The 26,303-nt window shown below is 41.6% G+C and overlaps 1 protein-coding gene across 9 annotated transcripts in view; it reads right to left on the bottom strand.

Annotated features, from left to right (window-relative positions):
* Catspere (catsper channel auxiliary subunit epsilon) overlaps nt 1–26,303 on the bottom strand; it is a 120,180-nt gene extending 93,877 nt beyond the window's left edge. For 5 of the 9 annotated variants that reach the window (XM_076548029.1, XM_076548034.1, XM_076548030.1 and 2 more), the window contains exons 1-4: nt 26,156–26,303; nt 10,247–10,295; nt 5,109–5,182; nt 4,330–4,399 (exon numbers count right to left, since the gene is read on the bottom strand). In XM_076548029.1, coding sequence (XP_076404144.1) covers nt 4,330–4,399; nt 5,109–5,182; nt 10,247–10,295; nt 26,156–26,220 — 258 coding nt within the window. In that variant the 5' untranslated portion in view covers nt 26,221–26,303. Of the gene's footprint in view, nt 1–4,329; nt 4,400–5,108; nt 5,183–10,246; nt 10,296–10,754; nt 10,850–26,155 lie in introns of those variants that run through there. The other 4 variants (XM_076548036.1, XM_076548033.1, XM_076548037.1 and 1 more) reach the window with 4 other exon arrangements.

Here is a 26,303-nt window from a genome sequence, read left to right as displayed (position 1 = left end):
GAAACAAATTACTCAATTCTTTAGTTGTTAATCCACTTGTGAGAGAACCTTCCATTGATATCTCTTAACAGGTTGGTAATTATTGTAACTTGGCACCATGAAGGCAAATTTTTCTCTATCTTTTTCTTGTAAAAGTATAGTGAAGAAACAATCTTTTAAAATCAATAATTATTATAGACCACCCTATAGGAATGGCAGGGGAATTCCAGGCTATAAAGAGCCTGCAATCACCTTATTAATAGCTCTTAGATCTGTTACAGTCTCCATTTCCCAGATTTATTTGTTTGTTTGTTTGTTTGTTTTTATTTTTGTTTTTCAAGACAGGGTTTCTCTGTGTAGCTTTGGAGCCTATCCTGGAACTCACTTTGTAGACCAGGCTGGCCTTGAACCCACAGAGATCTGCCTACCTCTGCCTCCTGCGTTCTGGGATTAAACCACCACTGCCCAGCCCAGATTTCTTTTTAGTAACAAATACAGGAGAATTCCAAGGACTGATTGATTCAATATATTGAGCATTTAGCTGCTCCTGTACTAGCTGTTCTAAGGCCTGTCATTTTTCTCATGTCAAAGGCTATTGTTCCAACCAGACTGTTTTGTCAGTCAACCATTTTAAATTGTTGGTACCTTTGAATGATCAATAGCTGTTATGCCCTGTTTTTGTACAATCTGAATGGTCGTTGACTGTTCTTTATAATACCTTTTAATATTTTTCCCAGAAACATACATTAGTTTATGGTTTGTTTCTGAGATTGAAGGAATGTTAATTTGGGTATTCCATTGCTGTTACAAATCATGTCCCCATAAATTCATTGCTATATTACACACATATGGCTATAATTTTCCTCTCTGTCCTTCTGTCCCTATACATTTGACTCATCTCATGCTTTGTTTTACCTGAAATAAAGTTCCAATCCCTAAAAGCTGAACATTTACCTCCTAAAGAGAAAAATTTGGATGCCCAGATTCAGGTGCAATAATGTTACGTTTGCCTCTGTGTCTACAAAACATTTAATTACAATGTCATTTATTCATATTTTAGCTTTGGTCTTTGATCATTTATGGAAGTCTACCAAAATATTTGCTTTATGGTTTCTCCTGAAATTTTTGTGTTATCTTCTAAAGCTGTTCTATCATCCAGGGCAGTATGGTTTGTTTGTTTGTTTGTTTTACAATAGGCATTAGGTCCTTTAATTGCTCTGGGGAGGAGTTTCCCCCATGGTGACAGGGAATGACTGAACCAAGTTTGACATGGGGGCCTGTGAGAGGCCCCCCAAGGCATTTCCCAATGGCAAAGGGTTACCATGTCTGTCCCTTGTTGATCTGCATCCATTGGTCCAATGTCTACCTTTGCCACACCTTCTGCACACTCCAGAAGGGAGGGGCTTTCTGTTTGGATTATTCCTAGAAAACAACATTGTTTCTAGGAATGCCCTGTTTACTGTCCCTTTTTAGGTGATCTTGTTTGTCACAATTACAACACTTGACATTTTGATTTTTCTTCAAACCTCTAGAAATCACCTCTCCTATCCAAGCATCGTCATGGTTATCAGATTCAGTACTGACTATATGTCAGATCCATTCCTCTATGGGTGCTGATCTTGCCTTTAAAGGCCTAATTACCCTTTTGCATTATGAATTAGCATTTTCTTTTTCTTTTTTTTTAATTTAGTTACTTATTATGTATACAATGTTCTGCCTGCATTATGCCTGCATGTCAGAAGAGGGCACCAGATCTCATTACGGATGGTTGTGAGCCACCATGTGGTTGCTGGGAACTCAGGACCTCTAGAAGAGCAGCCCGTGCTCTTAACCTCTGAGCCATCTCTCCAGCCCCATGATTAGCATTTTCAAAAGCCAGAGATTCAATTATTATTTGTCTAGCTTCTGACTTTGGTATCCTTCTATTTACAGCTGAAGTCAATCTTTGTAAAAATTCAGTGGTTTCTTTTGAGCCCTGATTAACTTTACTAAATGACTCAGTTCTCCTTTTGACTTCTTCAATTCTGTCCCAAGCATTCACAAAGCTGCTGCATGGCATAGAACCAGGATATGGTCATCATATAGAGACTGTCTTTGTATATCTGCATAATCATTGTCTCCAAGAAGTTGGTCTTGGGAGATTTCAATACCCCTAGCTTTACTTCATTGTTAATGGTCCTAGCCTCATCTTTCTACTATAATTGAGGATCAGGCTCCAAGACTGTTGTAACTAAGTCTTTCTAGTCTTGTAGGACAATTCTGTTACTAGTTGACCATGAATTTAACATCTTCTTCACAAAAGGTAAATGCACACCATATGAGACTATCACTTCCTTAAATCTCCTCAGATCTAACATTTTCACAGGATTCCAGTCTGTTCTTACATAGCCTTGGGGATATCTGTCATTTGGCAATTGTTCCCATAAGGAGACTGGATAAATTAAGGTTGGTTGTTTGATAACCTTGGGCTTTTCCTCTCTAATTTTATAATGTAATGTTGAGGTTGGTTCTCCTTTGAATTCCTCTGTCTGGTTCTGAATATCTCTATTATCTGTTTTAATAAGTTTTTTTCTAAGGCTTGTAACTTTTGAATAGTAAATTTTTCTAAGGTTTGCATATTATCAGTCACCTTTTTGTTCTCTTCAGCAGTGAATATTTCTAAAGCTTTTATCTTGTCAGTCAAAATTGTATTATTCTCCTTAGTAATTATTAGTAAGGCATGCATATTACCAATATAGCCTTTTCTAAGGCCTGTATCTTGGCACTCATATCAACCAACTTTTTTTTAGGAATAAAACAAGAATTATCAAACTGATAATGACTATAATTAACATTATGTAAATCATAGCTAAGTTAATTATCCCCTCCTTTAATTGTTTCATTTTAAAACCATCCAGTGTGTAATCATACAGAGACCTAACTCCCTCCATCATAATACCATTTCCCATTATTTATGTGGGGAAAACTCTTTTCTTTAAATCTAATTCGCTTTAAGAATTTCCAGTTGTCTCACCAGATCTGCCGCCGCTGCTGCTGCTGCTGGGTGAAGGGTGAGGCTGACTGCTGCTGTGCAGCATGTCTGAGTGGAGAGCACAGGAGGCGCACAGCTTGGCTGAGGACCGCTGCAGCTGCTAGCATGTCGCTGGGAGTGGAGGAGTGGGTCCGGGGAAAGCCCACAACCCACAGGAAAAAAGAGCCAAAGAACCAGCTGTCTGCTTGTGGGATTGCAGGAAAGAGGCCAACTCCAGTAGCATTTGGAGCCCAAGTGCTTGTGGTGATTGCTGTAGAGAGGCTGCAACAGAAAAACCCCAGACTCACTAAGAGGGCCTGGGGTTAAAAAAGGAAAACCTAGCCGGTAGGGTGGTGACTCTGGTGGAAAGCCCTGCATGCTGCTCCGGTATGTGCCAATGGCTGCAAAGCCATAGGCTAGTGGCTTTTTTTGTGAATTTGTGCCCTAAAAGGTGGATGACAGATGAAGCACTAATCTAATTAATCTTATCAGTAAAAACCAGTAGTCAAGCTGGGTGGTGGTGGCACATGCCTTTAATCCCAGCACTCGGGAGGCACAGCCAGGAGGATCTCTGTTGAGTTCGAGGCCAGCCTTGGTCTACAGAGTGAGATCCAGGATAGGCACCAAAACTACACAGAGAAAACCCATCTCGAAAAAACAAAAACAAACAAACAAACAAACAAACAAACAAACAAAAAACAGTAGTCAGATATCGGCGTAATAAACTGAAAGATCAGAGAAGCAGAGGAACAGCCACCAGTGACTTCCTATCTCTCCAGATCCTCTGACCACAAGGGCTGAGATCCTGTCTCTACTTCACCTTATCACTTCCTGTCTCTGCATCCCAAGTGCTGGGATTAAAGGCATGAGTCACCACTGCTAGGCCTCTATGGTTAACTAGTGGCTAGCTCTGCCCTCTGGTCTCCAGGCAAGCATTATCAAAACGCAAACAAAATATCACACAACATTCACCTGAGAGTACCATTACCATTCAGGATGCCAGCATACTTAACTGATGACAAGGCCAAACAGTAAGGTTGAGGTGCTAGATGAATGGTACAGTCTTTGCCAAGCATGCACAAGGCCCTTAGTTTCATCCCCAGCATCATGAATGGATTAATGAACAAATAAAAAAGGAAACTAAAGTAAAAATCAGATATCATTTCACAATTTATACTCTGAGATAAAAAATAATGACAGAGTGACTGTAATTTTAAAATAGCTCTTATTTGTAGTTATGACTAAGACTATTTAAGACAATTTGTGTTAGAAAGGCCAAATGAGAATGTAACAGTGATTAGTTTTCAAGAGTCAATAAAACGTCACTAAAACCAACTTACTCGGTTTTTGGCTTCAGGTCTTAAAGAATGAACGCCAGGAGCAGTACAATGTAATTTTGTCCTAGGTGACCTAGTGTTCAAAAAGAACAAAGAAGAAGTCATTAAAATGTATTTGAGGCTGATTAAAACTCCACCCACAACTTTTAAGCTTAAACAATTTAATTGTATGCTAGAATAAGAAAAAAAAAACAAAACTCTAAAATAACAACTGTCTTAGTCACTGTTCTAATGCTATGAAGAGACACCATGACCAAGCAACCCTTGTACAAGAAAGCATTTGATTGGGGGTTTGCTTACAGTTTCAAAGGGTTAGTCTATTATCATCATGGTGGGGAGCAGACAGGCATGGCAGTGGAGCAGCAGGTGAGAGCTTTACATCGAGACCCAGCAGGCCGAAAGACACTGGGCCAGGCATGGGCTTTCGAAACTTTCAGGCCCACCTCAAGTGACTCACCTCCTCCAACAAGGACACACCTCCTAATCCTTCCAAACAGTTCCACTGGGGACTAAGCATGCAGATATATGAGCTTATTGGAGGGGAGGGGACATTCTCATTCAAACCACCACAGCACATTTTACTTCCATTTTCAAAGTAAGGTAGCCTTTCTTTTCACATGTGCTTAGTGGAAGGAAATTTACCTGAAGTCAGGGCTTTGAGTCTGAACATCTGCATTATGTGAATGAATGTCATTTTTTACATCGTAGGGGAGAAATGGATACACACAGAGAGAGAGAGAGACACATGTGTGTATACATATATATGGCAAAAAACATCTTACCTTAAGCTTTGAATCTTACAAGTTCTTGACAATCTCCATATTGAAAAAGATGGCCCTTCATACTCTATCTCAATCTAGAAAGGAGATGAAAGCTCATGTTAACAAAACAAAACGAACACTGTTCATCTTGGTGTTCAGTTGTGGGTTCAATTATCTGGTTTTTATTGCTTTAAAAAAACAACTAAGATTCAGTTCCTTTGATATTATGCAAAGCACAATGTCAAAAAACAAGGACTGCTTGTCCCACATCAGCAGTCAATATACTTGAGGCTGGAGAGACTGCTTTTCATGCAGAGGACTGGGGTTTAGTTCCCAGCATCCCTATCAGGCTCATAAGTCACTGTAACTCCAGTTAATAGGATCCTACTTCCTCTTCTGCCCTCCAGATATGCCAACACACACACACCAAACCACACACACACCACACCCATACATCACACCACACACACACACACCACACATCCCACACACACACCACACATCCCCTCCACACACCACACATCCCTCCCACACACCACACACACATACCACACCACACATACACACACACCACATACATACATACACACACACCACACCACACACACATACACACACACACACACACACACACACACACACACAAAGTTGTCCTTTGGCTTTCACAGGAATGCCATGGCATGTGCCCCTCCCCAAGCACATAATAACACATCCAATTACAAATAAAATAAAATCCCTTTGGAGAGAAAAATCAACAGGAAAAGCATCACAGTCAAATCACACAGTTGCCAGAAAAGAGGCGATGAGAAATATGGTATCTATGAAAGAACACAGATTTACCCAACCACTGAAGTTAATGCAGTTAATGCAGAGAATCACAAGTAGTCAAAGTCCTGAGAATGGATTGCTGAGTGTTCAGCCCTACATGGGACACCTCAAACCCCCACAAGCTCTGGGAACATTGAGGAAGTGGAGATGGGAAGATGTGGAGAGCTGGAAGAAGGAGAGGAGTCCTGTAAAGTGCTGTCTTCTGGACATGACTGTTGTAGTTATGGCCACCCTGTACAAGATCAAGCCAGCATAATCAGTAGACATCCAACCAGGTGGCACTAAGTGGACTCAGAGAGGTTTAAGAAAAATCAACAACAATGAAGGTGGTAAGGGAACATGTTGGGGGAGTAGCAACGGGAAGTGACAGGAGGGTTTGGGATAGACTTGTCATAGAATAAGTAAAAGATAAAAGGAAGTGAGTCTAAAATGGAACAGAGATGCAGCTTGATGCTATATCGCTTGAGGCCCTTGGTTCAAAGCAGAAGAGGGATGGACTACTGAATGAGCAACTTGGATGGACATGATTGGAATGATGGTAGTTAAAAAGCCCACCACAGAAGGGCGTTACGATGTTTTATGTAACTGCAAACATTTTTACACAAAATACAGAAAAGGAGAACTAGCTTGTGGGAACAGGATTGGAGAGCAGGTATCAAGTGTATCTTGTATGAGAACAGCAGCAAGGAGCCTTCAAGTGCCAGAACAGTTTCTGCACCAAGCTGTATGTTCAAATGTGTGCATGAGGAAATTAATCTGAATACATTCAATATTGTGCCAATGTTAGTTTCCTGGGTTGAGTATTTTATGATAATTATACAAGATGTTACTATTGAGAGGAACTAAGTGAAGGGTTCTTCTCATATTTCTTTGCAGCTTCTCCTGGTACTGTGGAATAATCCTTCTGTAAGTGATGAATATGTGTTGCTCTCATTGGTTAATAAACAAGCTGACAAGCCAAAAGCTGAACACAATAAAGTTAGGTGGGAGAGCCAAACTGGGAATGCTGGGAGGGAGAGGAGTGGAGTCAAGAGGGTCACCAGCCAGATGCAGAGGGAGCAGGAGATGAACGTACCATGCTAATAAAGGACTGCCACATAGCAGAGCATGAATAAGCAACATGAGTTAACTTAAAATATAAGAGCTAGTTAGTAACAAGCCTGCGCTATTGGCTGAACATTTATAATTAACATAATCCTCTGTGTGGTAATTTGGGAAGCAGCTGCTGGGTATTTGGGAACAGGCAGTTGGGACAGAAAACATCTGTTTACATCCTGGACCTACAGTTATTAAACAAACAGACAGACAAAGATTTCCCTACAGGGCTTGAGAGACGGCATAGTTGGCTGGTAAAGTGCTTACCATGCAAGCATGAAGACCTAAATTGAATCCCCAACACTCACATAAAAAGCTGGGCAGGGGAGTAAGATCTGTAATCCCAGAATTGTGGTAGCAGAGACCAAAGAATCCCTGATAACTGGTGCCTAGCTAGTCTAGCCAATCAGAGAAGCCAAGTTTCAGTGAGAGACTGTGTCTCAAAAAAAAAAAAATAATAATAAGTGGGCTGGAGAGACAGTTCAGGGTTCAGAGCAGCTGTTGCTCTTGCAGAGGACCTGGTGGTGTCTCTCAACCATGACTTCAGTTCTAGGGGACCCAACATCCTCTTCTGGCCTCTACAGGCATGAGGCATATACATGGTAAACATATATACATGCAAGCAAAACATTCATACAAACAAATCATTTTTTTCAAACAAATCATTTTTTAAAAGGTGTACAATGATTGAAGAAGACATCCAATGTTGACCTCTGGCCTCTACATGAACATGTATGTACATATACACCTGAACAAATGTGTGTACACACATGAACATGTACACATGTAAATTGAATAAACAAACGAATAGATTTTTTTCCAATAAAGAAACAAAATCTATATCGTAAAAATAGAATGTCAGATTTTCCTGTGAATTTGACTAATTATAGCAAGTTGTAGATATGATTTACATCTGTAATCAATTTTAAATATGAGAAAATACTCTTCATAGCCTTAAGAGCAACATCAGGTTCGTGGAGCCGAATGCTGTCTCAAGAGCACAGCATTAACACTTGCTTGCATTTCTAGCTGGCTGGGCTGGCCTAACACTTTCAAACTCACCAGACTCCTGAAGAGAAACACTAAGGCTACACAGAGGAAACAACTTTATAACAATGAAAAATGTATACACACACACACACACACACACACACACACACATCATAAATAAACAAATAAGCAATGTTTCAATTCATAAATTATCAGTGTCAGTAGACAGATTAAGAGAAATGAACTATGGGGCTAGAGAGAGAGAGCTCAGCCATTAAGAGCCCTTGTAGTTAAAAAAAAAAAAGAGCCCTTGTAGAGGACCCAAGTTTGGTTTCCAGCATCCAAAGGACAGCTCACAACTAACTACCTATAACTGCAGCTTCCAGGGGTTCCAAAGCCTCCAAGGCTACTGAAGACAGGTGGTGCACATACATATATGCAGGCAGGATACTCATATACATACAATTTTTAAAAAGAGAGAAATGAGCTAGATATGGTATTAAATTGTTTAAAAAGTAATACAGAGGCTGAGGTCTATAGCTGAGAGGGCCCTACATTTATAGCTCTGGTTTACATCTGCTGTAATTTACATCTGTTGAATAATAGTTATTATTCTCTTTCTCAATAGGCAATGTAGTATGTATAACATATATGTATATATCATAACTTTTGTGACTATTAAATCACAAAACACATGAAATAACACTGCCTATTTTTAAAACTTATTTAAATTTTTATTTATTTATTTTATTTTTTTTGGTTTTTCGAGACAGGGTTCCTCTGTGTAGCTTTGCGCCTCTCCTGGGACTCACTTGGTAGTCCAGGCTGGCCTCGAACTCACAGAGATCCACCTGGCTCTGCCTCCCGAGTGCTGGGATTAAAGGCGTGCGCCACCACCGCCCGGCTTAAATTTTTATTTTTTTGTTTTGTTTTGTTTTTTGCTTTTCAAGACAGGGTTTCTCTGTCCTGGAACTCACTCTGTAGATCAGGCTGCCCTCTGCCCTCACAGAGATCCACCTGCCTCTGCCTCCTGAGTTCTGGGATTAAAGGCATGCGCCGCTGCCGCCGCAGCCGCCGCCACCACCACTGGGCTTCTTATTTATTTTTTTTGCTACATTATAAGGAGCTGAGGAAGCCTTGAATGAATGAAATCCTAAGTGAATGTGTATTGTAGACATGGGCACAGCCGTGACAAGGACCAGGGCTTCTGGAGCACAGGAAACTGGCAAAGCCTTTCCCCATAGGGGTCAGACTCAAAGCTGGCAAAGCCATCTTCCTCTGGTCCATGGATGGGTGTTCACAGACAATTGTTCAGTGTGTGCGAACACTAGCAACTGCAGCCTCCCCCTCTCATGTTTACAGCCTGAGACTGCTCACCTATGGGGACTTCCTACACAGACTAGCAAACCCTTCCCCTGTTTTGTGCATAAAAAACAGGCTGGCCTGGTGGTGGTGGCACATGCCTTTAATCCCAGCACTTGGGAGGCAGAGGCAGGCAGATCTCTGTGAGTTCAAGACCAGCCTGGGCTACAGAGTTCCAGGAAAGGCTCCAAAGCTACACAGAGAAACCCTGTCTCAAACAAACAAACATACAAAAAACAAAACAAAAAACAAACAAACAGGGGGGTGGGAGGAGGGAGGGCAGGGGAATCCGTGGCTGATATGTAAAATTAAATTATAAAATAAAAATATTTTTAAAAAGACCCTGTCTCAAATAAATAAATAAATAAATAAATAAATAAATAAATAAATAAATGTAATAAAAAGTAATCTTAATGTAATAAAAATTGAGGCTGCAAAAAAAACCACCCCAAAACAAAACAAAACAAACAAACAAAAACACCCCCCCTCAAAGAATGGGGTGGGGGGAGAAGGGAGGACGGGGAATCCATGGTTGATATGTAAAATGAATAGAAAAATCTCTTAAAAAAAAAAAAGAAAAAAGAAACAAGCTGAGGCTCCAGGTTGTTGCCTTAGTAGGTGCAACTCCATTAGAGTCACAGCCTACCTGGCCACGTCTTTATCATGCATGTCTGTCCTCCCTTGAGTCAGGGTTCCAGATCCAAGCCATGTGAGACATGGCACTGTGTACACATTTAAGGGCATGTATCAGAGAGGGTACTAACAGTAAGGTGATAATGATAATGAGAAGAAAAAGGAGATACAGATGAAACATCTATAAAACAGAGTATGACTAACTCTTTGAAGGTTAATACCAATGTTCTTTAAAAATGTTGAATACTTACAGAACTCCTGGTACTAAAAATGCTATAGTCCGAGCTATTGATGTAATATCTGTGGAGGAAAAGATGAGATGTGAATATTAACAGTAATATCTCCTCTACATATTAGGGATTCTATACATGGTCAGGTGTAGTTAGAGTTTTCCTGGTCCTGCCTGGCCCATGGTCAGGACAAATCTCTCTCACCTGCCAGTCCCGCAGCTGCTCAGACCCAACCAAGTAAACACACAGAGACTTATATTACTTATAAATTGTATGGCCATGGCAGGCTTCTTGCTTACTGTTCTTATATCTTAAATCAACCCCATTTCTATTAATCTATAAGTTGCCACATGGCTTGTCGCTTACCGGTATCTTTACATGTTGCTTGTCATGGTGGCGGCTGGTAGCGTCTCTTTCTCTCTCTCTCTCTCTCTCTCTCTCTCTCTCTCTCTCTCTCTCTCTCTCTCTCTCTCTCTCTCTCTCTCTCTCTCAAGAGTAGACAGAGACAGCTGGCAGCCTGGATAGTCACCTAATGTTTCTTTGTAAAGTTGAAGCATCTGTCTTCAGCCCATAGGCCTAGAGTCTCTCAGTCATTTCTCTCTGTGTCCTGTACAATGTCTGGCAGTTTCCTCTGCAAAGCAGGAACCTGAAGGACCATTTTGCCAAGCAAAGTTCAGTGGTCACCTTTCTATGGGTCCTGCATGTCCAGTCAATCAAGCAGTCCAGGCAAGAACAGTTTCTTGCCCAAATGGCTATTTTTGCCAAGGCGAAGATAAACTCCATACAGTGTCTTCGATGCCCATCCTCCTCTCAGATGTAAATTGGTGATGCCAGGAGCAAGCATGTCTCATTGTCCAGAAAGTCTACATTTTTAAAATATTTTAAATGCCATATTCTGTAGATCTTTGAAGTATTTGAAGATTACCTACCTAATTGAATTATATCTATGTATTCCTAGAAAACTTAACATGACTATAATTTGACTATCATAGAAGACTAATTGTTAATCTGTATTTCTTAATTATCCATCACAATCTAAAGAGTTACATAAACATAATACCTCAAATGAGAGTAGAAATATATATACAGTAAAACAAAATCAACTCTAAATTTGTATCAATAAACTAAAACTCTATAGCAATGTAAAACATTTCTAAACAAGTTGTTGTTCTCTAAAAGTAAGTTCATTAATCTACCCTTTCATCCTATCATTTCTGTATCAGTCAGGGGATACCTGGGCTTCCAAGAGCTCTACCCTCCCTTGAAAGTGAACCTAGAGCTAAAAATAATGTTAACAATGGCTGCTACCCATCAGTCTGCCTGGTTAGGGCTTGCTCAGTTCATGAGGCAAAAATGACATGAGAATTAGGTCCTCCCCTTATTCACTCTGGAATTTGAAACAGGATCTTGCTACATGGCCTGGAGTAGTCTGGAAATCACTATGTAGCCCAGGCTAGCTTCAAACTCACAATGAACGAGCTGCCTCACTCCTCTAGGTGCTGGGATTTTAGGCACCACGCCTAGCTGAAAGTAAATACTTGTTACGTATATTTTGTAGAACAAATACTACTGAATATGTTAGGTTTGGCTCCTTCACTTAAGAAATTAGTTAAAATTCGGAAAACCAAAGACTGAAATTTCAAAACCCAATAGTTTTCATTTTTGAATACTAGAAATAAAACTTCTAAGCCCTTGTTCATGACCATTTTTGTACTATTCATTATCCAGGGTACCTTAAATCCTATATAACTCATCCATCTCAGGTGGCATTAATGCAGTGGAAATGTAGTATAAGGCACTGTGTACATGTCATTAATTAAACTTTGTCTAGTAGTTACAAAGTATAAGAACAGACAAAATTCACTTTCATAACATATTTAATCCAAAATGTAATCACTGTAAAGTAATGATTTGTAAGGAAATTTACATTGTTTTTATTAATTCTTTGAATCTGATGTGTGCATTACATTTAAAGTCCATTTCAATTTGAAGTGTATTTCAAGAGCTCACAAGTCACATGTGGTCAGGGATGTTCATAAAACATCTTAAAATCCCTCTGGTTCCTTCCCCTTTGATAAACCACTCCATGTCTACCCTGCATATTTAATTGCCATTGGAATGAGTCCACCCCTAAAATTTTAAGTCAGAAACATCTTTCCTGTGTGTAAGGGAAAGTTGCTTGGATGCCATTATGTAGTTTCTTTATCAGAATTACACAGGCCTCAATAGTGCTCTGACTTCTTATTTCAACAAATATCCATCAGTATAATGTTGCACCTTTTATATGGACATGTACAAATCAAATAAGAAAACACAAGCTTTTATATAGCCCTGTTAATGAAAATGAAATAGATTTTCATCATAGGTTCCTCCCTCTCCCAGCACTTCCTATGGATTTAATATAAGATCCATTTCATTGTATTTGGAAGTGCTAGGAGAGAGGAAAAATATAAGTGGCAGTTTTGGCATTTTAACTGACAAAGTTAAAGTATGCAATTTAGTTTGTGAATACACTGGAGGCTAAAAAATGTTGTTCTCTTCCCTGGAAGTCGGTTAATAATGCGGACCATGGGAGACCAGCTCCCACAATCAGCTCAGAGTAATAAAAGGAATGCTTCAGAGTAGCAAGGGAGAGAAAACTTTTTTATCTGAGGGTAATTAGGAATAAGTTCTTTATTTTTATTTTTAATTTTGTTTTTTGTGCAATGGAGTGAAGGTTTCAGATCCCCTGGAAGTGGAGTCACAGAGAGTTGTGGGCTGCCATGTAGGTGTTGGGAATTGAACCCATGTCCTCTGGAAGAGCAGCCAGTGCTCTTAACCATTTCTCCAGCCCCAGGAATAAGTTTTAATCTATCTATAACTGGTGAAATAAGGAAACACACATGCTTTCTGATGTTAACTTTCTCTTTTACTTCATCTTAAGAATGGTCTCTGACTCTTTCTGTCTCCACACAGCTTCATATCTCCACCCTGTTGCACATAGCTGCATATCTTTATATACATATATCTTGTCACATGGCTACATGCTGTGGGATGTCTTTCCATATGCTGTAAATATGTGTGTCTTCCATTGGGTAATAAACAAAGCTGTTTTGGCCTGTGGCAAGAAAGCTTACAGCCAGGTGGGAAATCTAAGCAGAGATATAGAGGGAAGAAAAGTGGAAGTGGGAGACACCAGCCACCACCAAAGGGGCAACAAGACGCCAGCAGACTGGTAATGCCAAAGCCATGTGGCAACATATCGATGCATAGGAATGAGTTAATTTAAGATGAAAGAGCTAGATAGCAAGAAGCTGAAACCACAGGCCACACAGTTTATAACTAATATAAGCCTCTGTGTGTTTATTTGGGACTGAGCAGCTGCGGAACCAGGCGGGACACAGGAAAACTTCCAATTACAAATGGTGCCCAAACGTGATGGCAAGAGTTTCCACCTAAAACCTGAGAGAACTTACTAAAACAGAGCTAAGAGCAGCTTCCTGGTTCATATTTCTCATAGGGGCTGTGGTACAGAGAGACACTCTGGCATTCAAGCTTGAACACAGCACGGTGGATCCCTGCCACAGTATACAGAAGTGTCTCCAAGCCGCTCAGTGCACTGTGTGGTGAATTTAGCTTTTTCTAGTACAAAAAAAAAGGGTGTGTGTGTTTCTGGGCTAAACAGTGCTTGATGGAGGCATAGACCCACTGCTTCCCAGAGTTGGTGATGAGCATGGCTCCCAGAGCTGGTGGTAAGTATACCTCCACCATGTTAAAAAGCTGAGAGAGGCGAGGTCAGCAGCCAAGGCTGTTGTGTTGGTCCTAGCCACATAGCTTAGCGGTTTAAAATCTCTCCTGGCTAGAGAAGGATTATAGATTCACAATAAGAAAGATTCAGATGGAACAAAACTCTAAACAGTTTACAGTGTATGTAAAAAGGCACATAGGCTTGAGAAAGAGAGAAGAGAAAGGATATAGATAGTCATAAAAATAAAATAAGGTCTTAAAAAATAAAATAATATATAAAAATATAATAAGCCACATAAAGATGGAAATTACACAGCAAGTCTGGATTGGGTTGTCTTTGGGATTTTTAACTGCAGAGAGACATTTGGTTGTAAGGGCTACTAAGTTAAACAAGCATGCATATTTTAAAGGTATCCTGACTTCAAAATTTGGATCTAAGGATATGTTGCTTTGGAAAGGAAGCTCTGCTTTTGTTTCCACAGGAAGCAAGAGGCTGTGGATATGTTCCACATTAAGATGGATCAGATTTGATCAAGCGAGACCTCCTGAACCTTCACAGATGGTATCTATCAACAAAGGTTATAGCCAGTCTTCTCAGGACTTGACCATTATCTTGAATTTTCTCAGGATCCCCATAAGATTAACATCACCCCCAATCAGTAGGAAGTAGCCTAGAATACTACATTCATATTCCCCCAAAAAATGGATTATGAATGTTTGTCTTTGTTTAGGGGTTTGGTTACAAATTGTTATTGATCATAGTCAATCTCTTTCTAAAAGAAGGAAGGGGAAATATGATAGAAAAATGTAGGAAATAGGATAGGATGAGAGGGTAGATTATTGAATCTACTTTTAAAGAACAACTTGTTTGAAATGTTTCACATTACTATGGATTTTAGTTTATTTATACAAATTTAAAGTTAATTTTGTTATACTGTCTATTCCTCTTGTTTAAGGTATTATGTTTATGCAATTCATTTAAAATTGTAATATATAATTAAGAAATATAGATTAATAATTAGTCATTTATGATAATCAAACTTATAATCATATTAGTTAAGTTTTCTAGGTATACATAGATATATTTCAGTTAGGTAGGTAATCATCAAACACTTCAAAGACCTACAGAATATGGCATTTGAAATGTTTTAAGAACTTTGACTTTTCTGGACATTGAGACATGTCTGCTCCTGGAAGCACCAATCTACTTCAGAGAAGATGATAAGCATTGAAGAAACTCTATATGGAGTTTGCTTTCTTTAGTCATTTGGGCAAGAAACTGCTCTTGCCTGGACTGCTTGACAATATGTTGTATAAACTAGACATGCAGGACCCATGGGAAAATGACCACTGAACTTTGCCAAAACAGGACAAGATGGTCCTAAAGGTTCCTGCTTCACAGAAGAGAATGCCAGACATTCTGCAGGACACAGGGAGAAGTGACTGATGAACTTTGCCAATAGGCAAGACAATACTTTGAATTTCCTACTTCACTGAAAAGTCTGCCAGATATTCTAGGCCTTTAGGTTGAAGATAGATGCCCCAACATTACAGAGGAACTTTGGATGACTGTCTAGGCAGCCAGATGTCTCTGTCATTTCTAGAATTATGGAAGTATGGAGTAAACAGGCACTTCCTGTTTGCTCAGGTCATATTATGTCCTTCTGAGGTCTTTAATGGAGTTGAAGACTAGATAGTTATAATGATAGTTCTTCTTAGTCATGATAAAAGGTAAATTAGATATGAAACTTTAGACTCACAAAAACAGGATAGAATATTTTCTTTAATTTTGCCAAATACAAATAGACTAGATATTGTAACTATAATTCTTGCTTGATAACTGTTTTGTTATAGTTTTACTATGTTAAAGTTAAAACCTTCCTTTCTGATTAGACAGAAAAGGGCAAGTTCTGTGGGATGTCTTTCTGTATGCTGTGAATATGTGTGGATAATAAATAAAGCTGTTTTGGCTTATGGCAAGAAAACTTATAGCCAGGCAGGAAATCCAAGCAGAGATACAGAAGGAAGAGAGTTGGAAACAGGAGAGACGCCAGCCGCTGCCAAAGGAGCAACAAGATGACAGCAGACCAGTAACACCACAGCCACGTGGCAACATATTGATTAATAAGAATGGGTTAATTTAACTTGAAAGAGATAGCTAATATAAGCTAAAATCATGGGCCATACAGTTTGTAATTAATATAAGCCTCTGAGTGATTATTTTATAAGCAGCTGTGGGACTCACAGGTGAGAAAGATTCATCCAGACTGCTGGGGAAGGCAGGACCAGAGAAACTGGTCGACAGCTACATTTCTTTCTCTTCCTTCCTTCCTTTCTTTCTTCCTTCCTTCCTTTCTCTTTTCTTTTTTGTTTTTGTTTTTGTTTTTTTGTTTTTTCGAGAGACAGGGTTTCTTTGTGTAGCTTTGGAAAGTTCCTTTCCTGGAACTTGCTTTGTAGACTAGGCTGGCCTTGAACTCACAGAGATCCGCCTGACTTTCTTTTACATACATTTCTCTTCTACATCTCTTTCCTATACAGCTTCATCTTCCTTGCATCCACACAGTTAACAAATCTCCACACAGTTACAGCTAAACATCTCACTTACACAGCTCTCTCACCATACAGCACTTTACACAGTTCCTCGGCACAGCTCGTCCATGTAGCAGCAGCTCCTTCACACTCCTTCACACATCTTTCTTTTACATTATTCTCTCTTACATTACATTATTCACTCACTCTTTCACTCACTTACCCCCTCACACTTCTCTCATGCTTCTTCATCTCTCACTCAACACACACACACACACACACACACACACACACACACACACACACACACACTGCAGCTCTCACATAGCTCTACACCGCCGCCTCTCTCCACACTGCCGCTGCTGCTTCATAGACAAACTCTGGACAATTGTGAGTTACGTTTTCAGGGCCCTACCCAGTCTCAAAACACAAGATAAGTCACGTAGTTTCTCTTAGGTTAGTAATGTCACACTGACCCATGCACATAGCTTTAAGTTGGTGAGGGATCCCAGACAGTAAGTAAACAGTTGGCTGAATCTTGAGCCTGTGGCATCAACTGAGGCTGGGACGATGAGCAAAAATGTCAATTACTGAGAAAGTTACGTCTAAAGTTCAATAAGCAAAACAAAACACCTGGAGAAATGACCTCGTGTATTTGTCTCTAGAGGCAACCAGCCTGCTTTGAATCTGCTCTGAAGTCTAAAGTTAGCTGCCTGTGTAAATGACTGTCTTTGCGAGTGAGAATCCTATGTCAGTCTGAGTAATGTAAAATTTCCTCGTGTTGTTTCAACACATCAAAATCACACAGCTTAAACAGATATCATAACCTGACCATCCACAACTCTAAGTGTGCCCAAAGATGTAAAACACGCCACCAAAGGGCTGTGGGAAGCACGCCATAGCTGTTCTCATAGGGAGGTATAATGGTGGCACATGAGAAACTTACAGACAGAAAACAACCGGTTTCCACAGCCAGTGACCCCAAGGCTTTTACAGGTGGGGCTCCTCATCAGGGAGTTATACATCTGGTGGGTCGACTCGTCAAACACTAGTTGTCACCTGCTGTATACTCCCAGGGTCCTGGGCAGGTTAGTACCCTGCTCCTTCATCAGCTTCCCCTTCCCCTGGGGATGCTATAAAAGTTACATGTAACTTACTGGTCCAGACAACGCAGTAAGGACGATGCCTTCTCCTCCCCGCTTCCTTCCTTTTGTCCAGCTGTTTGAAGTGTTACCGTTGGAAATGGATCTGAGGGGTGTACAGACTGATTATGGCCCTGGCTTTGACTTCTAGCCCTGGCCCCTCGAAATAAATTATAGAGCATTAATTGACTCTAACCTTTAACTTTTCCTTCTCTTGATAGATAACTCCCTTCCTGTTTTTGAGGGTTTTTCCCCTCTTTTCCTACAGTTTAAGAATTATGCTGTTGCCGGGCGGTGGTGGCGCACGCCTTTAATCCCAGCACTCGGGAGGCAGAGCCAGGTGGATCTCTGTGAGTTCGAGGCCAGCCTGGGCTACCAAGTGAGCTCCAGGAAAGGCGCAAAGCTACGCAGAGAAACCCTGTCTTGAAAATCCAAAAAAAAAAAAAAAAAAAAAAAGAATTATGCTGTTTGGGTGAACCACTTTCTTTCAAGCTCTGTACTTATTTACCTATAAATTAACAAAATATTGACTTTGAGAAAGTCATTTTAGGGACTAAAACCATTCCTTTCCACTCACTACAGATTCAACTCCATACACCTAGTGGACAACTAGAGGGAACATATTTTCTGGAACATACTGTCCTGGTTAGGGTTTCTATTGCTGCAATGAGACACCACAACCAAAAAGCAAGTTGGAGAGGGAAGGGTTTATTTGGCTTGCACTTCCACATCATAGTTCATCATTAGAGGAAGTCAGGACAGGAACTCAAATAGGGCAGGACCCTGGAGGCAGGAGCTGATGCAGAGGCCGTGGAGGGATGCTGCTTACTGGCTTGCTCCTCATGGTTTGCTCAGCCTGCTTTCTTATAGAACCCAGGACCACCAGCCCAGGGATGGCACCACCCACAATGGACTCAGCCCTCCCCCATCAATCAATCACTAATTGAGAAAATGCCTGACAGTTGGATCTCGTGGAGGCATTTCCTCAACTTAGGCTCCTTCCTCTTTGATGATTCTAGCTTGTGTCAAGTTGACACACAAAACCAGCCAGCACACACAGAGAGAATATTTGTAAAAATTTATCACTTAGTTAGCCAACAGATTTCCAAGAACAGACAACATGTGGACACACTCTGTGGCTATACAGCTTCAGTCAGAAGTTATTACAAAGCTGGGTGTGGTGGCGTACGCCATTAGTTCCGACAATCCGAGGGTAGAGGCAGCTAGGTCTCTGTGAGTTCAAGGACAGCCTGGTCTTCACAGTGAGTTCTATGACAGCCAGAGCTATGTAGACACCCTGTCTCCAAGCAAAGCAAAACAAATTATTACAAGGGAAGAAAACAAAATCCTTACATGTTTGGAATTTTTAAATAAACTTTTAGATCTGGGCATGCTGACGTATACCTGTGAAGCTGAGGCTGGAGAATCATGAGTTCAAGCCCAGTCTAGGCTAATGAGTGAGATCTTGTCTCAAAAAACAAAAACAAAATCCACTGCTCACAATCACATTGGTAAATAATTAAAGGGTCATAGAGAATAATGTAATGAGCTGTAACCGAACAATGCTATAAGAGAAGCTGATGTTTTACAGAATCCTCTAGGGAAAGACATGGATCCAAAACCACTAGTTAACTGTCTGAAGATCTTAGAATTGAATGTGCCTCTCATCCCAGCACTCAGGAGACTGAGGCAGGAGGATCAGCCTGTGCTATAAAGTGAGACCCTGTTTCAAAAACAAAGAAAATGAGAGCGAATGTGGGTGAGCTAGACAGAGAATGAGTATCAGAGTAAGTCCACCAATGTCGAAGGGATCTTTTTTTTAAAAAAAAAAAAATGCAAACAAAAATGTATATAATACAAAACAGAGGCACAAAGATGAGTATGGAAAGAAAGCTTTTTACAGTGACTGATGAAGATGTTTAAAAGATACCATTGAATGATTTTAACCAAAAGGTGTCATAATTAGAGATAAAGCAGTTATTAAAAAGGCACTCACGGGGCCAGTGAGATAGCTGTCCACGTTAGGGTTCTACTGCTCTGAAGAGACACCATGACCACGGCAACTCTTTTTTTTTTTTTTTTTTTTTTTTTTTTTTTTTTTTTTGGTTTTTTCGAGACAGGGTTTCTCTGTGTAGCTTTGCGCCTTTCCTGGAGCTCACTTGGTAGCCCAGGCTGGCCTCGAACTCACAAAGATCCGCCTGCCTCTGCCTCCCAAGTGCTGGGATTAAAGGCGTGCGCCACCACGCCCGGCGACCACGGCAACTCTTACAAAGGGAAACGTTTAACAGGGGCTGGCTGACAGTTCAGAGGATTAGTCCATTATCATGGCGGGAAGCACGGAGGCATGCAGGCAGGCATGGCGCTGGAGAGGTAACTGAGAGTGCTACCTCTGGATCCTAGGGCAGTAGGAAGAGACAGTGAGTCACTGGGCCTGGCTTGAGCTTCTGAAACCTCAAAGCCCACCTCCCGGTGACACACTTCCTCCAACAAGGCCACGCCCACCACAACAAGGCCACGCCCACCACAGCAAGGCCACGCCTCCTCATAGCGCCACTCTCCATGAGCCCTTGGGAGCCATTTTCTTTCAAATCACCACAATGGCTCAGCAGGTGAGCACTTGCTGTACAACCCTGACAACCCAACTTCACTCTCTGGAATCCATGTGAAAAGCCAGGTGCAGTAGCTCTCGTCTGTAATCCCACACTCCTGTGTAAGACAGGAGGCAGGAAGAGAATCAGCTGGAAAGCCCCAACACACAATACAGTGACACAAATGACAGGAAGATCCTGTCTCAAACAGCAACAATACAAGGTGGAAGGAGAGAACTGATTGGTGGTGGTGACTGTCTATAATCTCAGCTCTTCAGGGGTTAGGCAGGAGGATCGTCATGATTGGAGGCCAGCCTGAACTACATCACAAGTCTGAGGCCAGTGTGGCCTATAGAGTGAGACCCTGTTTCCAAAACAAACTATATGTGCACACACGCAGACACACAGACACAGACACACAGACACACACACACACACACACACACACACACACACACACACACACACAATTATATAAGAGCTTTCAAAAATTACATCTTACTAAAACGGACTCAAGAAGAACAAAACCCCTAAATGTTTGTATAGCTACCAGAGGATATAAAGCAGTTGTTCAAGATCTCACCCAAAACACCGGACTCTGAGGCTTTCCATGGGCATGCTATTAAAACTTGCACGGAACAAATCATCCCAGTCTTAGGTAGACAGTTTCAAAGACCAGGAAAAGAGGAAACATTCTGTGACTTGTTTTCACAAGTCTAGGGTTACACTAAAAACAAAGCCAAACACACTGAGCCGTTGATGCTTGCTTGCCTTTTATTCCAGCACTTGATAGGCAGACACAGGCATATTTCTGTGAGTTTGAAGCCATATCCTGGTCCACATAGAAAGTTCTAGATCATCCAGGGCTACATAGCGAGACCTTGTCTCAAAAGAAACAAGGAAAGGGGGGTGGGGAGAAGGAGGGGGCTGAAGAGATGGCTGAGGGGTTCAAGTCTATATTGCTCTCACAGGACTGAAGTTCATTTCCCTGCACCTGTGCTGGGCAGCTAAAAATTGCCTATAATTCCAGCTCCAGGGGATCTGACACCTCTAGCCTTTGTGGGCACTGCACTCATAGGCACACATGTCCCTGCACACATATAACACATACATAATAATAAAAATACATGTCTCTTTTTAAAAGCAAACCAAACAGAACAAAACTCAAAGCTCAAATACACAGATACAAATATCCTAAAGTAAATATCTGTAGACTGAAAAAATAAGGCAGGGACACAGGACTCAAACCAGGACAAGGTGGATTTATACCAAGTAAGGAACTTTTAACAGAATTAGGAAAGTCTACAGATGACACACACCACAAGTATTACAGAGGGAAAAACTCATACAATTGCTTTAAGAGATAGAGAAAATGACAAGCTTTCATGTGAATTCATAATTTAAAAGGGTCTTTGCTGGATGGTGGTGGTGCACACCTTTAATTCCAACACTCAGGAGGCAGAGGCAGTCAGATCTCCGTGAGTTTGAGGCCAGCCTGGTCTACAGAGCGAGATCCATGATAGGCTCCAAAGCTATAGATAGAAAACCTGTCTTGAAAAGGCAAAAGCCCAAAACTTAAAACAAACAAACCGGGCTGGAGAGATGACTCAGAGGTTAAGAGCACCGACTGCTCCTCCAGAGGTCCTGAGTTCAAGCCCCAGCACCCACATGGTGGCTCACAACCATCTGTAATGAGATCTGGTGTCCTCTTAAATAAATCTTTAAAAAAAACAAACAAAACAAAACAAAAAAAAAAAAAAAAAAACCAACCGAGTGTCTTTGATGTAAGAGTCCGCCTGCCTAGTGCTAGGACACCTATCCTAAACTCGGTGCAGACGCCGGCCGGCTCAATGGGGAAACGAGGGCTGCCGTTCCAACCGAAGTCTTGAGGAAGAGAAAGGTCACTTGGAGGTCCTGGGAAAGTCAATGAGAAAGATAGAGTAAAACCACAGATTGAGGAGAGGGCTGGGGGCATAGATCAACTGCAGAGCACGTGGTTAGCATGTGGTCCTGGGTTCACACCTTGAAGAGTGGGGGGGGGCGGTTATGATGTGTAATATTGTCAACCTAACAGAACCTAGAGTCAGGTAGGACACAAACTTCAGATTGGTTAATTCAGATAGTAAGCCCCACACTAAATATGGGTGGAAGAGTTTTATGGGGAGAGTACGGGGCATCCTTACTAAGTAACAAGGAAGAGAAGTGAAATGGACACCAGCATTCATCTCCTTCTGCTTTCTGGCAGAGGACACAACGTGCCCAGCTGTTGCAGCCACGCTTCCTACCACGATGGGCTGAACACTCACACTGTGAGAAAAGAAACTCTTACTCCCGTAAGTTGCTTTCCTCAGGATTTCTGTCCCAGCAGCAAGAGTAATAATAACTACCGAGGAGCAGAGAGAACACAGAATCCCTTTCTGCAGAATATATAAATGGATGCAGGATGCTGATTCAATAGGAAAATGTAATATTCCTGAAGATGTCATTTTGAATCATTGCAATTTTCATTTAAAAAAAAATCCTAAAAGAATTTTTCATGTAATAGTTGGTAACCTATTTTCAAATTTATGTGACTGTGTACAGGTCCCAGGGTGACTAAGGCTTCTGGCCATAGTATGGAGGACTTTCCTGGGAGCCATCCAAGTTCATGACATGATAGCACTAGAATGTAGGATGCGGCAATAGGCATATACAGCAGTAGAACAGAATAGGACATTAAACCCAGAAACAGACCCAAGTCCACACTGAAGATTTGTGTGGGACAGACATTATATGTCCAATCAATTAAGAAAACAGGGATGCCGGGTAGTGGTGGTGCACGCCTTTAATCCCAGCACTCGGGAGGCAGAGCCAGGTGGATCTCTGTGAGTTCAAGACCAGCCTGGACACAGAGTGAGTTCCAGGAAAGGTACAAAGCTACACAGAGAAACCCTGTCTCGAAAAACCAAAAAAAAAAAAAAAAAAAAAAAAAAAAAAAGGAAGGAAGAAAGGAAAAAAGAAAACAGGGACTATTTAATAAGAGGTATTAGTTTAATGTATCTAGGGACTGGAGAGATGGCTCAGGGGTCAAGAGCACTGACTGTTCTTCTGGAGGACTGGGATGACATTCTCAGTGCCCATATGGTGGCTAACTAGTGTCTTAACTCCAGTTCTAAGGTTACCCAGCACCCCCTTTTGGCCTCCTCGGGCACTGCACACATATGGTGCACAGACACACATGTGGGCAAAACACCAAAAATAAATCTCAAAGAAGTTTTTAAAATGGATCTAGATTACATGGGAAAAGAAACTGAATCCATAGTATCACTTAGAGTGACTGGGACATCTCAACCAGGTGTGTGTGCAATCCCAGAATTGGCAATGCTTCAATTTCATAAAATAGCAGAAATGTTCTGATAAGTCAAGTGGAGTGGGTAGGCATCATAAGTGTGGGTGGGGAGGATCGAAGGGATAAAATGTGGATGGGTCGTTTGGAACCTCTAAGATGGAAACAGGGAAATAAATGGGAAACAGCAGACAGCCCCCGTCGGGTGAGGTCTGGTTATTTTTTCTAAGGACAAAGCAGAGGGTAGGCCCTCGTGGTTCTGACTCAAGCTGACTTGTTTGGCTCTTCTCCCGATTTCTGAGCTCAGCAACCACTTGGGTTGGGTCTGGTAAGATGGGGACGTTATCATGAACATCTCAATTTCAGTTCATTCTGTTTGGCCCAGCTCGGGAGCTGACTCCAAAACAAGAGCCTCCTAAGAATTTTCTTTAAGAAACACGGTAAACCCCAAAATGTTAGTGGAAGAAAGAACGCGGGGCAGGGGAGAATTTCATCTCTCTAAGACGCCTGCCAAAATAGCCAGCAAGGAAACAGTTTAAAATTCAGTTTGTTAACTGGGTGGCGGCGGCACACGCCTTTAATCCTGGCACTTGGGAGGCAGAGCCAGGCGGATCTCTATGAGTTCAAGGCCAGCCTGGGCTACCAAGTGAGTTCCAGGACAGACACCAAAACTACACAGAGAAACCCTGTCTCTCAAAAAATCAAACAAAACAAACAAACAAAAAAGATACAACTCAGATATTCTGTGACAGCCCTGAGAAAAAAATGACATTTTCCCCACCGACGTGGAACTGGACCTCAGCATTCCTCCTCTAATCGTGAATATAGGTAGGCCAGGGATGACTAACTGTAGCCTGGGAGTCAAATTGTACCTTTCAGTAAATACATTTTTATCTTCATATAACCACACCCAGAATGTTGTCCTCTAGTAAGGCAGAGGTCCCAGGAGTTACAGCATAGATTTTTAGGCTAAGAAACATCTAATATATTTGCTATCTGGTCCTTTAGATATCACTGGCGACTCGTCTGGTGTCCAAGACAAAACAAACCAACAAAAATTCAATAGGGCTCACAAATTCCCTGCGTTTACAGGCCATCCTTAATACTCTCATGGGTGATTTATTGTTTGCATGTGCTGGGCGCTCTAAATGTAAGACTTCATTCAACCATGTCATCTTCACTGTGAAAAGAAGGCTTAAAAACTTATCAGAACACAATATTGTTGCTCCTTCTCACTGATCTGTCCCAATGGCTACTCTTTTTTTTTTATATTTAATTTTAAAAATTTAAGCGAGTTTTTGTTTTTAATGTGTGTTGTGTTTTGCCCGCCTGTCTGTACACCATATACATGCAATGCCCTCGTGCGACAGAAGAGGGCGCCAGATCCTCCGGTACTGGAGTTACCGACGTCAGGAGCGGGCTGGAAATGCAGCAGAGTCCTCTGGAAGAGCAGCCAGTGCTCCTAACCACGGAACCACTTTCCAGCCCCTGAACAGGATTTTTAATTAAAAAGTTTTGGGTCTTTTTGTTTTCTGTTTGTTTGTTTGTTTTTACTGAGTTTAACTATTTAGCCCAACTTTGCTTTGAATTCTTGGCCCTCTGAGTTCTGGGGCTCACTGTGCACCAACATGCCAGCCTATGGTCACTCTTTTGTTCCCTCACCTATCACAGGACATATAAGAGAACCCCTTCCTCATTGAAAAGAAAACTTTACAAGTGTTTGATTTCTTGTTGGTCGTGTTAAATATTAATTTTGGGGGGGGCTTATTTTCATACAGCATACTCGAAGATTATGATTTTTCTGGTTAAAGGCGCGTTTTTTGTTTTGTTTGTTTTGGTTTGGCTTTTCGAGACAGGGTTTCTTTGCGTCTTTCCTGAAACTCACTCTGTAGACCAGGCTGGCCTTGAACTCACAGAGATCCGCCTGGCTCTGCCTCGGGATTGCTGGGATTAAAGGCGTGTGCCACCACCGCCCGGCCTTAAAGGTGCATTTTAACCCTGTTGAAACCTAAAACATTTTGGTATCCCTTTGAGCTGGTGATTACTGAATAGTGAACAACAAAAGCAACCAAACATGCATTGAGGATCTCTCAGGAATTCATAGCATCTTCAGTCTCTAAACCAGTACTTGGGAATGAATCTCTTTACGTTTATACAGCATTTCTATTTTAGTAAATACTCTCTCCCGAATCAGTCCGCTTCAACTTCTTGAAATAAGTCAGAAGTAAAATGCCCCTCCCTAGCCATCTCTGGTTCTCCTTTCGGGAGGCACAAGGGTACATACAGCTACAGGAGAACTTAAGAATCCACACGGAGACGGGGTGGGGGTGAGGGCTGGGCATCAATCCCGAGAAGCAAGGTACGGGGAGGAGAGGCTCAAAATACATCATATACTTTCATGTATATCTATCACCCATCTATCTATCATTACACATAAGTAACTTTTTAAAAATGATCTAAGGCATCAACGTGAGAGTACCACCGCCCTTCGGCAGAACCCGGCCTTACAGAGGGCTGCGGGCACCTCATCTCTAAAGAGGAGGAGCTGCGGCCATGTGCTGGGGAGCTGGGGACCAGGCAGGGGTCTGCAAGGCCAGTGGCCCGGGATGCATCTTTCTACCTCCACAGTGCCGAGCCGCTGCCGCTCAGCCACCACAGCAGCACCATCAATTCCCGGACCGACATGGCGCCAGCTCCACCTCTGAGCAACCAACCCAACCGCCTCTGCAGCGCCACCCGGGTTAGCACGCTCTGGGGTCCCGGGCGGC

The sequence above is a fragment of the Peromyscus maniculatus genome, chromosome 11 (genome assembly GCF_049852395.1).
Source record: "Peromyscus maniculatus bairdii isolate BWxNUB_F1_BW_parent chromosome 11, HU_Pman_BW_mat_3.1, whole genome shotgun sequence".
Classification (NCBI taxonomy): domain Eukaryota; kingdom Metazoa; phylum Chordata; class Mammalia; order Rodentia; family Cricetidae; genus Peromyscus; species Peromyscus maniculatus.
The sequence above is the reverse complement of the archived record's forward strand: the minus strand, read 5'-3'. Positions and strand labels throughout refer to the sequence as shown.